This window comes from Salvelinus namaycush, chromosome 22, assembly GCF_016432855.1.
Source record: "Salvelinus namaycush isolate Seneca chromosome 22, SaNama_1.0, whole genome shotgun sequence".
NCBI lineage: Eukaryota > Metazoa > Chordata > Actinopteri > Salmoniformes > Salmonidae > Salvelinus > Salvelinus namaycush.
Genome location: NC_052328.1, coordinates 3659283 through 3677219, shown reverse-complemented (window position 1 = coordinate 3677219; position 17937 = coordinate 3659283). Strand labels below are relative to the sequence as shown.

Here is a 17937-nt window from a genome sequence, read left to right as displayed (position 1 = left end):
ACAGAGCCCTGACCTCAACCCTATCGAACACCTTTGGGATGAATTGGAATGCCAACTGTGAGCCAGGCCTAATCACCCAACATCAGTGCCTGACCTCACTAATGCTCTTGTGGCTGAATGGAAGCCAGTCCCCGCAGCAATGTTCCAACGTCTAGAAGAGTCGAGGCTGCTATAGCAGGGGGACCAACTCCAAACTAATACCCATGATTTTGGTATGAGATGTTGGATGATATCGTTGGATGGTGTTGGATACTTTGGTCATGTAGTGTAGCAACCAGCATAGCATATTTCAAATGTTTTTCCAATACGTAGCCAGGGAAGAATTTGACAAGTTCTAGCAACGGGCGCTGCCCGCTTTTTTCATGACTGTGTGCGTGTGTGTGGACCATTTTAAGTCCTTAGTAATTCAGACACTGAGGAACTTGAAGGTCTCGACCCGCTCCACTACAGCATACCTCGCCCCCCTTTTCCTGTCGTCTACGATCAGCTCCTTGGTCTTCCTGACATTGAGGGAAAGGTTGTTGATCTGACACCACACTGCCAGGTCACTGACCTCCCTGTAGGCTTTCTCATCATTGCCAGTGATGAGGCCTACCACCGTTGCCTACCCTCACCACCTGGGGCCGGCCTGTCAGGAAGTCCAGGATCCAGATGCAGATGGAGGTGTTCGATCCCAAGCTTGGTGACGAGCTTGGAGGGCACTATGGTGTTGAATGCTGATCTGTCGTCAATGGAAAGCATTCTCACATAGGTATTCCTCTTATTTAGGTGGGTGTGGGCAGTGTGGAGTGCAATTGAGATTGTGTCATCTACGTATCTGTTGGCGTGGTGTGCAAATTGAAGTGGGTCTACGGTGCCTGGGATGATGGAGCTGATGTGTACCATAACCAGCCTTTCAAAGCACTTCATGATTACAGATTTGAGTGCTACACAGCAGTACAGGGGAGGGGAAGAGGGAGATGGGGAGGCTGTAGAGGTTGAAATGTAGTGGTGGCTCTGTGAAGTAGATGTTGACCGCTGGATCACTGTTGGTGTTTATTGTTGTGTTCATGGTCGCCAAGTTCTGGAAGCGAGAGGCATCAGAATGAGGTTAGCTGAGAAGTGTGTGGACATCTGTGTGTGTGTGTGTGTGTGTGTGTGTGTGTGTGTGTGTGTGTGTGTGTGTGTGTGTGTGTGTGTGTGTGTGTGTGTGTGTGTGTGTGTGTGTGTGTGTGTGTGTGTGTGTGTGTGTGTGTGTGTGCTCGGGCACACAGCAGGTCTCTTGATATGAAATGTCTTGCCTTATTGGCCAAACCAAGTTGATTTAGGCCTATTTAGTAGGGGTTATTATCATCATACCCTGAAGGAGTTGCAACACACACACACACACACACATGGTTTTGCCAAAGCTTCAGCTGTTTGGCTATTACAAGCTTTGCATGGTAATCAAATGTGCATTTACCACACACACACACACACACACACACACACTTGGCATTTGTACCAATTGGGTAGCTATTAAATTAATGACTACACAACAGTCGCTGCTTGACAGGGTTTCTTCAATGTAATACAAATCGGGTTTATTAAAATGTACCCCCCCCCACAATTATACCCAACCCCCCCCCACCCGCTATACCCCCCTCATTACTTCTGCTCCCCCTCCCTTGCACGATAACATTTGTAAGTGTCATAGTCTTTAATTCGATGAGGACAAAGCGTGCCTTATCAGTTTAAGGGGAAACACATTGGGACGTTAAATTATTTTTAAGACCAAATGACAGTGAAGCTGTGTGGAAAGGTCACTGGAGCAGCCATCGTCTCGTTAGTCTTTACCTTCTCACTCACACACACACTCACTCACACACAAACACACACACACACTCAGACACAAGATATTGAATCCAAGCTTTCACACTATTCTACCTCTATCTCTCCAGTTTTGCTCTTTTCTGCTTCTTGTACTGTTGAGTCTAAAGCAAATGTAATACTCATACTCAGGGAGAAAGAGATCACCATTCTCCCTACACTGCAACAAATCCTCTCTCTGTGGGTCTCAAATCAATACGTAAATAATCCAGTTCAGTTAATTTCCTCAAGATTAGTTATCAATCAGTAAATAGTATCACAGTTTTATGCTGTTTTTCTCTCTTTGTTTGGTCTCTCCATGTGTTTCATCCACCCATTACTATCCAATTCCCTATACATTTCTATATTCTCTTCATCTGTGAGCACCACAAAGGACAAACTCGCACAAACAAACCACAAACTCCAGAGAGTTCAGACATCTTCCACTGTCCAACATCCACTCTCTCTCTCTCACATTGACTGTGACTCCATACTTCGATGTATGCACTTACACTGACCCAAACGCACGCTCACACACACACACACACACCCATTTGGGCATAACACATGTAAACAAACCAACACATGTAACCGCGTTAGTAAACACACATTTACACATTTTATACACACACACACACACACACGAATATACTCTAACTTCTTCAGTCACTTCCAGTATCAACTTTTCTCCCTTACTCTGCTTCTTTGAGAGAGTGTTAGGGAGCGCACAGGGAAGAAAGAGGGTACAGAGAGCTGGGAGAGCCTAAAACAATGGTCAATTTCCAACACTATCTAAGAGCACTAACACTGCAAATACTTACAATCACAACATCTAAGCTTAGCTAACACGTACTGGGAAGTTCTGCACGACTTTTATAGCCAAAGTGTTGCGTTCCACTGTGTAATATCCTATTCATCACTCACCATTCTGACCCCCCACTCTCTTTTCTCCTGTTTACCCCTCTCCTCCTCTTTCTCTTCTCCTCTCCACATCTCTTTATAAAGCTAATGAGACTGAAGCAGGGCCCCTCTCTTCTCACACACACACACACACACACACACACACACACACACACACACACACACACACACACACACACACACACACACACAGAGGGAGAGAGCGATAGACAGAATAAGAGACAGGGAGAACCCTTTTAGTTTCTAGATAGCACCTCTAAAAGTGTACATGTAGGTACATTTGAATGTCAGCGTGTGTGTCTGTGGGCATGCATGTGTGCGAGTGTGTAAATGTTTATGTAGCTATGTAGGCCTATTCATGTGGTTTCAAGTCGCTGTGGTTGTAAGTGAGTATAATGGCCGCATATGGCTGTGCTATTAATATGTGTTAAGTTTTATTCTGTGTTTGTGTGTGCAGGTGCAGGCCACAGATGCAGACCAGGGGGAGAACGGCAGGGTTTTGTACAAGATCCTCTCTGGTGAGTACAACTTCCCAGTCGCCAGGTGGAGATACTTTTCACACTTGCTCGCACAAAAACAAGTACACACAAAAGACTTAACAACAACCCTGCACGCTAATCATACCCTGCATGCATAATCATAACGGTTTATTTGGAGTCATACTGTATTAGCCATTTGAATGCTCAATGATAAATTTACAAAATGCAGTATCAGATTACTGTTGGTAATATTCTAGTATTAATATTTGAATCTATACCAATACCCTCATGGCCAACCTGCACGCGATCACTCTTAACCTGCAGCTCACATCTGTCTTTCCATTTCTCCCTCTCTCACACCACTCCCTCTCTGTTTCTCTCCCCTTCCCCTCTCCCCCCCCCCCCCCACCCCATCCCCCTCATTCTGCCTCTTTCTCTGCCCCCCCTCTCTCTCTATGTGTGTGTCTCCCTATCTCTCTCTGTCTGTCTGCATGTGTAGGAAACAGTAAAAGTCTGTTTAGAATCAATGAGCTCTCGGGGCTCGTGACCCGGGGCCAGAGGGCTCTGGACAGAGAGAGCAGCAGCTCCCACGTGCTAGAGGTAGAGGCCTACAACAGAGACCAAGGCAGGATGAGGAGCTCCGTACGGGTAAGTAGAGTAGGAGGGAAGAGAGGGAGAGGGGGACAGGGTAGGAGGGGAGACCGGGTCGGGAGAGAGGACAGGGCTGGAGGTGGAGGCCTACAACAGTGACCAGGGCAGGATAATGAGCTCCGGACGAGTGAGGATGGAAGGAGGATACAGGGGAGGGTAGTGGGAGACTGGGTAGAGGACAGAGGAGGGGAAGGGAGGGGACAGGGCTGGAGGTGAGGAGCTCCATACGGGTGAGAATAGAAAAGGGATGGGGAGGCGAGGGGACAGGGCTAGAGGTGGAGGCCTACAAATAGTGACCAGGGCATGATGAGAAGCTTTGTATGGGTGAGGCAGGAGATAGGGGAGGAAGAGGGGATGGGGAAGGAGGGGAGAAGAGGAGGGAAGAGGGGATATGGCAGAACATAGAAGAGGAGACTGTTGGGGTCATACATGAGGGAGGAAAAAGGAGAGGATATGTGGCAGGATTTAGAAAATAACAAAGGAGAGAGAGGGTTGTGTATTGGGAGATGAGAAGGTGTTGGACAGGACATGTTAGAGTATAGGGCTGGAGTAGAGTATGGGGCAAAAGGGAGAGGGCTGTAGGGGTATAACATAAAGGGCACGTGTAAACTTGTGAGTAGTTGTCCAGTTATACTTCTTTGACTCCCAGTCTCTCTGTCTTCCCCCTACAGGTGATAGTGTATGTGGAAGACGCCAACGACGAGCCACCAGTGTTCACCCAACAGCAGTACAACCGCCTGGGCCTGAGGGAGACCGCTGGCATTGGCACCTCTGTCATCGTAGTTCGAGCCACAGACCCCGACACCGGTGGGTGTTGTAGTGTAACATAATGTACTACAGTACCCATAGCCCTCTGTACAAGCTGGTATTATTGATAATAAATACAGTGTAATGTACATACATATACATACTAGTATGTATTGATAAAGAGACAGGACAACATTGTCAGCTTCAGAACATCTTTACGAAAATAAAACGGAATATACTGTACAGAGCATTATGGGTACTGTAGTACATCATGCTACAGGGGTGTCCCTCAGTAAACCAATGAAGTGGTGTGTTAGAGGGCTCTCCCCGCCTCCATAGTTATTGGTGTTATATGACTCTCATACAGCTTTTATGCTGAGTTGTATTGCGCTGTCTGCCCCCAGTACAGAAACTGGCATTTAGCTGAGCATAATTAATCTGAGTGGCATTTAACCCTCTACTTCTGCTATTCTGTGTGGGCTTCCTCTATTCACTTCCCGTCCTGTAATGTGTAGCGCAAACACTGTGTGGGAGGACTGTTGCTGTGATGTTGACAGTCACCAAACACTACAACTTTGGTCTACATCACCTCTGAGGACATACTGATGTCATATCCTGCCCACATGTCATGGAAAGTTGGAAATGTCTTTGTTAGAGCAGAATATAGATTTTTGGTTATATTGTGGTTGGACATTTTAGATAAGTGTGTGTAGCAACAATGCATGGCTACGTACTCCGTTTTAGTGTAAGAGCTGTTTGAAAATACCTCCTGAAATTTCAGCCTGGGTGGGATGAAGTTTTGGCCTGCCTTGTGACATCAGTAGTAGTTAATAAACCGATAAGAAAGAGTTCCAAACCTCTCTGCCAATAACAGCTAGTTTTCAGTTTTGCCCTCTCCACTCGGACCACTCCCAGACAGTCCTAGCAAAATTCTTGCTTGAGAAATTGCTCTTGCTAAGAAGCTATTTTTGTTACTTTTTGAGCATTTAAACTCAAAACAATCACAGTAATGTACTTTATTGTTACCCAGAAATTATTTCATATTGAGATAAAAACAGCTGCACTTCTCCAAACCTCCTTCCCTTTACACCTTGCCCTGCAACTCCCTCACCTCCTCCCTGTCTTCCCACCCCTCCATCCAGGTGATGGCGGTGCGGTGGCCTATGCCCTCGTCTCCGGGTCCGACCGTAAGTTCGATGTGGACGTGAGCACGGGCCTGGTGACCACTGTAGACTACCTAGACTACGAGACCAAGACCAGCTACCTGATGAACGTGTCGGCTACTAACCAGGCACCGCCGTTCCACCGTGGCTTCTGCACGGTCTACGTGACCTTACTTAATGAGCTGGACGAGGCAGTGGCGTTCTTATCGGCGGGCTATGAGGTGTCGCTCCAGGAGAACATCGCCACGGGAACGGAGGTGGTGCAGGTACAGGCGCAGTCGGCGGACAACCTCAACCAGCTGTCGTATCGCTTCGACCCGGACACGTCGCCCGCCGCCCTCACCCTCTTCAAGATTGACAGTATCACGGTGAGTCGGTGGACAGGATAGGGTGTAACACCATATTAGCATTTTTCACTCTTAGTGGACCGTAGTGTTAAGGCCAATTCCATTTACATTCAGGAAGTAACTACAAATCCAATTACAATTTTCCATTCAATAATTTTTCCTGAATTAACTGAATTGAAATTGAATTGAACCCCAACCCTGCTGGATACTGTCCTCTGCTCAAAATAGGTTTATACTGTATATTTCAAACTAGGATAAATCAGGTTGTTTGTTCATGTGTTTTCCTTCTTCTCTCCCTCTCTTTTTCCTTCTCTCTTCATCTATCTGTCCATCCGCAGGGTCGTATCACAGTCACAGGGCTGCTGGACAGAGAGAAGGGGGACCTCTACACCCTGACTGTAGTGGCTGACGATGGGGGACCAAAAAAAGACTCCACTGTGGTACGGCAGTCACTTCTTTCTTTTAATCTTTCTTTTTTTCTTCTTTTTTCTTCTTTTGACATTATTTACTTGTAAATGTGTATTCCCTGTTGTCAGAGATGGGCAGTATTTCTGTTATATGTATTTGAAATAGGTATTTGAATTACTTTTAAGTATTTTTAAATTTTTGTATTTCACTGGCCTGAACTACAATCCAATGTGTTTTGTAGCAAGATACTTTTGAGACATGTCATAAACATTTTTATATATTAAAATACTGTACTTTTCCATTCCATTTTCTTAAGCGGTTCACAAAAGCGGTTGATTTTTTCAAATCAAATCAAATTTTATGTGTCAAAAACAACACTGTTGTTTAGTGTGAAACGCTTACTTACAAGCCCTTAACCAACAACGCAGTTTTAAGAAAATAGATTTAACAAAATATTTACTAAATAAAACAAAAGTAAAAACCCCCAAAAAGTAACACAATAAATTAACAATTGCGTGGCCCCTTTTCACCCTGCAAGTCTGATGGCACTATGGTGTGATAAGAGTGGTAAATGGTAAATGACCAGAATGTTAATATAAAAATGAACACTTGCAAAGCATGCTGGGCATTATTCTAAAGAGCTCTGCCCCCAACACAAGGCCAATAATAATTTTTACATAAACATTTACATTTTGGTAATTTAGCAGACACTCGTATCCAAAGTGACTTACAGTCGTTGCATTCAACTAAAGTAGGTAAACAACCACATATCACAGTCTGTTACCATATCACAGTCTATCCCATATTGTTACCTTAACTGAGAATGTTGTGGTGAAGGCATGTACTTGCAAAAGTATATTGTATTTTGAAAATACCAAAATACCTCAAATAATTATATTGTGATTTGATACAACACTTTGCAGAAGTATTTTAAATGGCATTTTGATACATTGGTCTTTAGAGTATTTTGTCATTTGAACAAGAAAGTATCTTTGCCCATCTCTGCCCGTTGTCAGGTCTCACCTGTTTTCAATAATGAACCATGTAACAATTTGTTTCATCTATTCTGTTGTAGAAAATGTCAGTTAATGACCAGCTTTGTTTTCATCTCGTTATTGCTATCTCATGGGGAAATTGCAGAAGGTACGTGTTGCTTTCCGTCTTCAGTCTGGAGAACGGCCTTAAAGTTTTAATGAAAAGCTTAACTACGTTTGTGCGTGTGTGTACGTATGTGTCACAAATGTTCTTTCATTATTTTTAAACAGCATACCGTGTTAATCATATTAAAATCAAAAGGTATGTGGCATTCCATCCTCCTTGTCAATGGCAATCTCTCATTGGTTGTGTCTATACATGTGGCAGGTGTCAATCACCATACTCGATGAGAATGACAACAGTCCCGAGTTTGATATCACATCTGATTCGTCGGTGGAGATTCCAGAGAACACGCCCGTCGGGAAGAGAGTGGCTGTGGTGCTGGGGCGCGACAAAGATGCTGGGAATAATGCACTGGTTAGAGAGAGAGACTTTTGAATTTTTGTGCTGCATACTCACCTTGCCCTCTACCCCACGATACAAAACAACATCACACATCACAATAACCAAAACCTCACCACTTCTACAACTGTATATCTAACCCATCTTCCCCAGTTATATAGACGGCCTCCCCGACACACCATATCTCCTTAAACATCGCCATACTGTTGATAATTGTATAGAACTCAAATTCCACCGTAAGGCGCGCAGAGATCCCATTAAATCATAGTAAAGGGTCTGTTATCCCCCCCACCTTTGATCCTGTTCCTCCTTGTTAGCCAAATAGCCAACTTTGCCTGAGCAAACAGAAAATTCAACAACACATATTGGCCTTTTCCTTATTCGAATACCTGTACCCCATTATAAACATACACTCACACAGACATTACAGAGACACAGACATTAATGGCATTAACCTGGCGCACACAGAAAACACATAATGCACAGTTTCACTCATGACACAGAAAGGACTCCCCTGTCTGACTCCCGGGTCGACCCGTGCCAACCAGCTATTAGTGGCCAGGGCTCCATGTAGAACCCTCCACTTGAGGTCCCCTGACCTCTTTCGTACTGGGAGTTTGTAGAGCCTCCTCCATCTAAAACCAACCATACCCCCTGCCACTGATGTGCCTTCACTCCTGACAGGCTCCAAATGTTCCTCACCTTAATGCAGAGGTTGTAATGCAGAGGTTGTAGAGGGCTTTACCTCCCACCCCCCCCCAGGCTCGGAGTGTTAAAGTGCAACAAGTCCTCCATACCCCCTTGCCGGTCCCCAGTCTCTGCTGTCACCTGCTGTGGTGGAAACATTGGTGGACCCTCCCCCTTTGGCCTCTCAAACACCCCCCTTACTGGTACAGTCAGTTCCTCCTGGACCTCCACAGGAATCTCTCCAGCAGCCTAAGATATGTTAGTCCTGTTTGTTGTGCCAGGACTTCCGGGGTTTTCCCACCCCTCCTCCCCCCGCAGCCGCAGGTCGGCAGCTCATCGGCAACTCTCCTACCCCAACACACTCACGCAACACGCAAAAGAAGTCCAGTCCAACTCCACTGGGATTCCATCGACCCCCGGTGCACGGCTGGGGGACATCTGGGTTGCGGCCTCCGCCAATACATGGGACAATAGGGGAATGTCCATTTCATCCCTCTGTGCCAGAGAGAGCTTAGGAAGTTATGCAAACAACACCTGAGCACATATTGGATCTCACAGTTCTGCCCTATACAACTCAGTATAAAACTCCACAGTCTGCTCCCGCATCTCCCCCACCACAGAGGTCACCCGCCCATCCGACAGCCGCAGACAATGCATACCCTTGGATTCACCGCTCTGTCTTTCCAAACAAAGAAGAAGGAGCAATCTCCCTGAGCATGGAGAACCTAGCTCTTACAAGTGCTCCCTTTGCTTTAACCTGGAAAAAACTGCCCAGGCCCCTACGTAATTCAGCTAAATTAGCCTTGCCCAAACCAACTCTACCTCCACTTCACTGATACTACACTCGAGTTCCCCCAATACTCTCCTAGCCTCTAAGGATGGGAGAGCTGTATTCTGATGACAGAAAATACAAATGTTTATATTTACCACATCCCACTATTGACTCAGAGATTCATACTCCTCTCTTCGCTGCCCCCAACAAAAAGTCTGGAAACCTGATCAAAAGTGGCAGAGTTTAACATTTAACTTCCAATAGGATGCCTGCCGATGGCCCTGGTGAAATAGATAGCCGAGCTATGGTTATGTGGTGATCCGAAAAACCCACCGGGAGAATGGTAGCGCCCAACAGCCTATTGCTCTGATGTAAAACTGATCGAGTCGCGCTGCACTCACCCTAGCCCCAAAGACCTTCATCCATGTATACTGTCTTGTGTTGGGATATCTAGTTCTCCAAACATCCACTAGGTCAAACTGCTTAATGATGTCCCTGAAATCCATCATGCAGTTCCAGTCCCCGCCGACCACCAGCGTCTCCTCAGGCGCTACCTGTGAGAGTTCCTGTCTAAGACACCAAAACAGACGCCTCATCTCTCTCCCTGCGTTAGTCACATACACATTTATAAGGACAAAACCCCTGTTGTTAATTTCTGCTTTTACTACAAGCAGTCTACTCATACACACCTCCTTTGAGGAGCACATTTTTAACGGCCAAACCCGGTGCAAAAAGGACTGCCACCCCTGCACTAATATTTGTTATATGGCTCAGCACACTTGACCCTTTCCACCAGAGCCCCCAATCGACTTCATTCACCACATCACTATGCGTCTCCTGCAGAAACAATACCTGTATTTTTGGGGGTTTTACATACTCACCCAACAGACTCCTCTCCTCCTCTTTCCCTCATCTCTGGTGCCATTTATTTTAAGCGAGCCTACCCGAAGAGTCGACATAAGAAGTGAGAGAACAGCCAGCAAAGAAAGAGACCAATAGTAAAGCTCAAAAAGCCCCATGCCTTTTTTAAATCTAAACAGCGTCTGAAGGTAGACCCTTACGCACAGTTGTGACCCACTTTCTCAACCTAAAACATTTCCTGGGTGAGAGAACACCATGCCCCTCATTTTTCATAGCGTGTTGTACTGATCTCACAAACTTTCCCGGATCACAACAAAAAAAGCTTAAAGATGAACCTTTTTCCCTTTAGTCTCATTCAGGAACTTTGACAGTTTCCTCACCTTGTACTTTGACCTCTGCCTGACTGTCTGTCAGCTCTGGACCCATTGAGGCGGAGTCTGAAAAGAAAGCCTCCTCATCGTCCTCAGACTCACCTTCCTCCTCCTTCTCATCTCCATCTCCCATCCTGACCACCTGCCCTTTCTTTCTAGTCAGAGCCTCCCCCCAACAACAGATGAAGGTTCCTTAGTGCCTTTGACCACACCAGCCTCTCCCCTCCCACCTCCTTTATTCGCCCCCTTTTTCCTCTTCCGCTTGACACCCTCATCCACCGCCCATAGTCGCTTGCCTCTCCCCACTACACTCTCCTCATCCACTAGCATAACCTGACTAGGCCCAGCCTCATCTACACCACCATGTATAGCATGACAAGACCTAGCCTCAGCTACACCACCACCACCATGCGGCGGGAGAGAGAGAGAGAGAGAGAAAGAAAGAAAGAAAGAAAGAAAGAGAAAGAGAGATCGATCAAGCAAGCCTAGTTGAACTATTTTCTGCTCTTTGTCTCTCTCTCTTTTTCAGGTGAACTTCAGTCTGGTGGCAGGAAACATGCAGGATGTGTTTGAGATCCGGACAGTGAACCACACCAATGGAGAGATCTACGTCAACTCCCCTCTGGACCGAGAGTCTGTTGACCGCTACCTGCTCAAGGTTAGACACCTGGGTCACATCCATTTTATTCATTTATTTATTTGATTTTAACCCTTATTTAACTAGGCAAGTCAGTTAGAACTAATTCTTATTTACAATGACAGCCTGCCAAAAGGCAAAAGGCCTCCTGCGGGTACGGGGATAAAAAATATATATATACAGTTGAAGTCGGAAGTTTACATACACTTAGGTTGGAGTCATTAAAACTAGTTTTTCAACCACTCAACAAATTTCTTGTTAACAAACTATAATTTTGGCAAGTCGGTTAGGACATCTACTTTGTGCATGACACAAGTTATTTTTCCAACCATTGTTTACAGACAGATTATTTCACTCATAATTCACTGTATCACAATTCCAGTGGGTCAGAAGTTTACATACACTAAGTTGACTGTGCCTTTAAACAGCTTGGAGAAATGTCCTCTGGTCTGATGAAACAAAAATGGAACTGTTTGGCCATAATGACCATCGTTATGTTTGGAGGAAAAAAGGGTGAAGCTTGCAAGCCGAAGAACACCATCCCAACCGTGAAGCACGGGGGTGGCAGTATCATGTTGTGAGGGTGCTTTGCTGCAGGAGGGACTGGTGCACTTCACAAAGTAGATGGCATCATGAGGGAGGAAAATTATGTGGATATATTGAAGCAACATCTCAAGACATGAGTCAGGAAGTTAAAGCTTGGTCGCAAATTAGTCTTCCAAATGGACAATGACCCCAAGCATACTTCCAAAGTTGTGGCAAAATGGCTTAAGGACAACAAAGTCAAGGTATTGGAGTGGCCATCAAAGCCCTGACCTCAATCCCATTGAAGATTTGTGGGAAGAACTGACAAGGCGTGTGCGAGCAAGGAGGCCTATAAACCTGACTCAGTTACACCAGCTCTGTCAGGAGGAATGGGCCAGAATTCATCCAACTTATTGTGGGAAGCTTGTGGAAAGCTACCCGAAAAGTTTGACTCAAGTTAAACATTTTAAAGGCAATGCTACCAAATACTAATTGAGTGTATGTAAACTTCTGACCCACTGGGAATGTGATAAAAGAAATAAAAGCTGAAATAAATCATTCTCTCTACTATTATTCTTACATTTCACATTCTTAAAATAAAGTGGTGATCCTAACTGACTAATTTATACTAGGATTAAATGTCAGGAATGGTGAAAAACTGAGTTTAAATGTATTTGGCTAAGGTGTATGTAAACTTCCGACATCAACTGTAAATATTGGACAAAACACACATCACGACAAGAGAGACAACACAACGCTACATGAAGTGAGACCTAAGACGTCTGGGGGAAACGTGGCACCATCCCCACGGTGAGCATGGTGGTGGCAGCATAATGCTGTGGGGATGTTTTTCAGCGGCAGGGACTGGGAGACTAGTCAGGATCGAGGGAAAAATGAACTGAGCAAAGGACAGAGATCCTTAATGAAAACCTGCTCCAGAGCACTCAGGACGTCAGACTGGGGCGAAGGTTCACCTTCCAACAGGACACTGATCCTAAGCACACAGCCAAGACAACGCAGGAGTGGCTTCGGGACAAGTCTCTGAATGTCCTTGACTGGCCCAGCCAGAGTCCGGATCTGAAACCGATTCAACATCTCTGGATCGACTTGAAAATAGGTGTGAAGCGACGCTTCCCATCCAACCTGACAGAGCTTGAGAGGATCTGCAGAGAAGAATAGGAGAAACTCCCCAAATACAGGTGTGCCAAGCTTCTAGCGTCATACCCAAGAAGACTTGAGGCTTTAATCACTGCCAATGGTCCTTCAACAAAGTACTGAGTAAAGGGTCTGAATAGTTATGTAAATTGAATTGAACAGACATATTTTAGTTTTTATAAATTTGATAAAATGTCTAAAAACACATTTTTGCTTTGTCATTATGGGGTATTGTGTGTAGATTGATGAGGGAAAAAAACGATTTACTCAACTTTAGAATAAGGCTGTAACGTAACAAAATGTGGATAAAGTCAATACTTTATAAATTATAAAGTTTATACTTTATAATTAAGTATTCTCATTTTAAAATGTATGTTTTGCCGGTGGGTGTGTCGTTATGTGCGTACACATCAAATAACATTTTATTTGTCACATGCGCCAAATAGAACTGGTGTAGACCTTACCGTGAAATGCTTGCTTACGGACCCTTCCCAACGATGAGTATAAAAACAATAATGCAAATGATATAGTAACAAGAATAATAAAATACACAAGAATGGCGCTACAGACAGGGAGTGTAGGTATGAGGTATTTGCGGTAGATACTGTATGTACATCACGGGAGGTTGGTGGCACCTTAATTGGGGAGGACGGGCTTGTGGTAATGGCTGTAGCGGAATGGTATCAAATACATCAAACACATGGTTTCCATAACATTTCATTAGCTCCACTGATGTACATGAAGGCAAGGTAAAGTGACTATGCATGAGGATAGATAATAATAAGAGTAAAATAAAGAACAGAGTAACAGCAGCAAAGGACTGTAAAAGTGCGTGCGTGTGTGTAATGTGTGTGTTGTGTCGGTATGCGTGTGTGTGTGTTATGTGTGTGCGGATGTGCATATGAATGTGTGTTGATCTTGTATGGGAGTGTCAATGTAGTGAGTGTGTATATATACTCTAGTGAGTGCGCGTAGGGTCAGTACAAGACAGAGTCAGTGCAGATAGTTTGGGTACCATTAATTGACTATTTAGCAGTCTGGCTATTTAGCAGTCTTGCGGCTTTTGGGTAGAAGCTGTCTCGGAGCCTGTTGGTCCGAGAGCCGATGCTCCGATTGCCGGACGGTAGCAGAGTGAACAGTCAATGGCTTGGGTGGCTGGAGTCTTTGGCAATTTTTAGGCACTTCCTCTGACACTGCCTGAAATAGAGATGGCGGTCCCTCTGTAGCACTTTGCGGTCAAGGGCAGTGCATTTGCCATACCAAGCGGTGATGCAGCCAGTCAAGATGCTCTCGATGGTGCAGCTGTAGAACTTTTTGAAGATCTGAGGGCCCATACCAAATCTTTTCAGCCTTCTGAGGGAGAAGAGGTGCTGTCGTGGCGTCTTCATGACTGTGCGGGTGTGGACCATGTTAAGTCCTTGGTGATGTGGACGCCAAGGAACTTGAAGCTCTCTACCCGCTCCACAACAGCCCTGTCGATGTGGATAGGGGCATGCTCTTTGTCTTACTGACATTGAGGTAGAGATTGTTGTCCTGGCACACTGCTAAGTCTCTGACCTCCTCCATGTAGGCTGACTCATCGCCATTGGTGATCAGGCCTACCAATAATAGATAATAGTGTTGGAGTCATGCGTCGGGGGCTGGCCCGTCAGGAAGTCCAGGATCCAGTTGCAGAGGGAGGGGTTCAGTCCCAGGGTCCCTAGCTTGGTGATGAGCTTGGAGGGGACTATGGTGTTGAACTCTGAGCTGTAGTCTATGAACAGCATTCTCACATTAGTTATTTCCCCTCTTGTCAGGGTGGGAGAGGGCAGTGTGAAGTGCAATTGAGATGGCATCATCTGTGGATCTGTTGGGGCAGTATGCGAATTGGAATGTGTCTAGGGTGTCTGGGATGATGTGTCATGACTAGCCTTTCAAAACACTTCATAATTACAGATGTGAGTGCTACAGGGCAATAATCATTTAGGCAGGTTACCTTTTGAGCTCTTGGGAACAGGGACAATGGTGGTCAGTTGAAACATGTCAGGATTACAGACTGGGACAAGGAGAGATTTAAAATGTATGTGAAGCCACTTGCCAGCTGGTCTGCGCATGCTTTGAGAATGCGTCCTGGTATAGCATTTGCCTTGTGATTTTTAACCTGTTAAAAGGATTGGCCCCCTTTTTCCCCCAATTTTTGCCTAAAATGACATACCCAAATCTAACTGCCTGTAGCTCAGGCCCTGAAGCAAGAATATGCATTTTCTTGATACCATTTGAAAGGAAACACTTTGACGTTTGTGGAATTGTGAAAGGATTGTAGGAGAATATAACACATTAGATCTGGTAAAAGATAATACAAAGAAAAAAACTATATATTTTTAGTATTTTTTTTGTATCATCATCTTTGAAATGCAAGAGCAATGGCCATAATGTATTATTCCAGCCCCGGTGCAATTTAGATTTTGGCCACTAGATGGCAGCAGTGTATATGCAATGTTTTAAACTGATCCAATGAACCATTGCCTTTCTGTTCAACATTTTGTATCAAGACTGCCCAAATGTGCCTAATTGGTTTATTAATAACTTTTCATGTTCAAAACTGTGAACTCTCCTCAAACAATAGCGTAATATTATTTCACTGTAATAGCTACTGTAAATTGAACAGTGCAGTTAGATTAACAAGAATTTAACCTGATGAGGACAGAGGGCGCTGTTGTCACTTTGGGGGAAAAACGTGCCCAATTTAAACGGCCTCGTACTCAATTCTTGCTCGTACAATATGCATATTATTATTACTATTGGATAGAAAACACTCTCTAGTTTCTAAAACCGTTTGAATTTTGTCTGTGAGTAAAACAGAACTCATTTGGCAGCACACTTTCTGACCAGGAAGTGGAAAGTCTGAAATCGAGGCTCTCTTCTAAGTCCTGCCTATAAATGGGCATGATAGCTATTAGTATACATGCACGTCATACACCTTCCCCTGGATGTCAAGATGCAGTGAGAGAAGAAATGAGGTGATTATCTTGGTCTGAGATGGAATACGTCCTCTTGGAATGACGTGTCACCGATTTCATGTTTTCAGGAAGGCGCGAAGAGGACAGTGGGATTGCCTTCGGAATAGCTTTCGTTATAGGCGACTACTATCTCCGGCTTTGATTTTATTTGATACATGTGACAATATCATCGTAAAGTATGTTTTTTCAATATAGTTTTATTAGATTTTTGAAATTTATTCGGGATGTTAGGCGTGTTGCGTTGTGTGCCCTTTGTTCAGAATGGAGAGCTTCGCGCCACTTGGCTAGTGTGCTTGCTAAATGAAGAGGGAAAGTTGCCGTTCTAAATCCAAACAACGACTGTTCTGGACAAAGGACCCCTTGTCCAACATTCTGATGGAAGATCACCAAAAGTAAGAAACATTTTATGATGCTATTTCATATATCTGTCGAACTGTGTACTAGTAGTTTTGCGCCCAGGTTTTGGGCACTCGGTCGACATAACGTAAGCCTTATGTGGTAATGAAGATATTTTTAGAATTCTAACACTGCGATTGCATTAAGAACTAGTGGATCTATCATTTCCTATACAACATGTATTTTTTTGTAATGTTTATGAATAGCTATTTGGTCAGAATAGGTGAGAGTCTAATAGAAATATCTGCACATTCTGGGAAAAATAAGCTACATTAGCATAATGGATAACCATGGATTTCAGCTCTAAATATGCACATTTTCGAACAAAACATAAGTGTATGTATAACCTGATGTTATAGGACTGTCATCTGAGGAAGGTTTATGAAGGTTAGTGAAAATTAATATATTTTGCTGGTTTATTCGCTAACGCTAACGTGCCTATTGCTATCGCTAACGTGCCTTGATGAATGAATGCGGGAGTGTGGTAGGCTATTGTAGTAAGCTAATATAATGCTATATTATGTTTTCGCTGTAAAACACTTAAAAAATCTGAAATATTGGCTGGATTCACAAGATGCTTGTCTTTCATTTGCTGTACACGATGCATTTTTCAGAAATGTTTTATGATGAGTATTTAGTTATTCCACGTTGGTCTCTATACTTACTCTGGCTGCTTCGGTGCTATTTTTGACGGTAGCTGTGATGGTAGCTGCAATGTAAAACTGATTTATACCTCAAATATGCACATTTTTCGAACAAAACATAGATTTATTGTGTAACATGTTATAAGACTGTCATCTGATGAAGTTGTTTCTTGGTTAGTTTGGTTGGTTCTTGGTTAGTTAGGTTGGCTTTGTGCATGCTACCTGTGCTGTGAAAAATGTCTGTCCTTTTTTTGTATTTGGTGGTGAGCTAACATAAATATACGTGCTGTTTTCGCTGTAAAACATTTAAAAAATCGGACATGTTGGCTGGATTCACAAGATGTGTACCTTTCATTTGCTGTATTGGACTTGTTAATGTGTGAAAGTTAAATATTTCTAAAAAATATATTTTGAATTTCGCGCTCTGCCTTTTCAGTGGAATGTGGGAGGAGTTCCGCTGGCGGAACGCTGGAGTCAGAAAGGTTAAGCGTTCTGCCAATATCAGATATGTCTATGTCCTGGGAAATGTTCTTGTTACTTACAACCTCATGCTATTTGCATTAGCCTACGTTAGCTCAACCGTCCCTCAGGGGACCCACCAATCCTTAAGTTAAATGTTTTGCTCATATAGGCCACGAAGCGCGAGATCACACAGTTATCTGGAAAAACAGGGGCTTTCACACAAAGCACAGTGTTATATTCCTCGAAGTAAACATAAAAGGCATTTAGCTAGTTTAGGATTTCTGCATCGCTGGGCAACTCATGGCTGGGTTTCCCTTTGTAATCCGTTATCGTCTGCAAGCCTTGCCACAAACGATGAATGTCGGAGGCGCTGTAATAGGATTCCACC

General features: G+C 44.2%; 1 protein-coding gene across 1 annotated transcript in view; it reads left to right on the top strand.

Annotated features, from left to right (window-relative positions):
• The window catches only part of LOC120017357 (cadherin-23-like), a 659988-nt gene that overhangs the window by 506680 nt on the left and 135371 nt on the right, over positions 1-17937 (top strand). The window contains exons 27-34 of the mRNA XM_038960107.1: positions 3206-3270; positions 3734-3875; positions 4550-4685; positions 5768-6156; positions 6474-6575; positions 7527-7529; positions 7906-8055; positions 11261-11389. Coding sequence (XP_038816035.1) covers positions 3206-3270; positions 3734-3875; positions 4550-4685; positions 5768-6156; positions 6474-6575; positions 7527-7529; positions 7906-8055; positions 11261-11389 — 1116 coding nt within the window. The remainder of the gene's footprint in view (positions 1-3205; positions 3271-3733; positions 3876-4549; positions 4686-5767; positions 6157-6473; positions 6576-7526; positions 7530-7905; positions 8056-11260; positions 11390-17937) is intronic.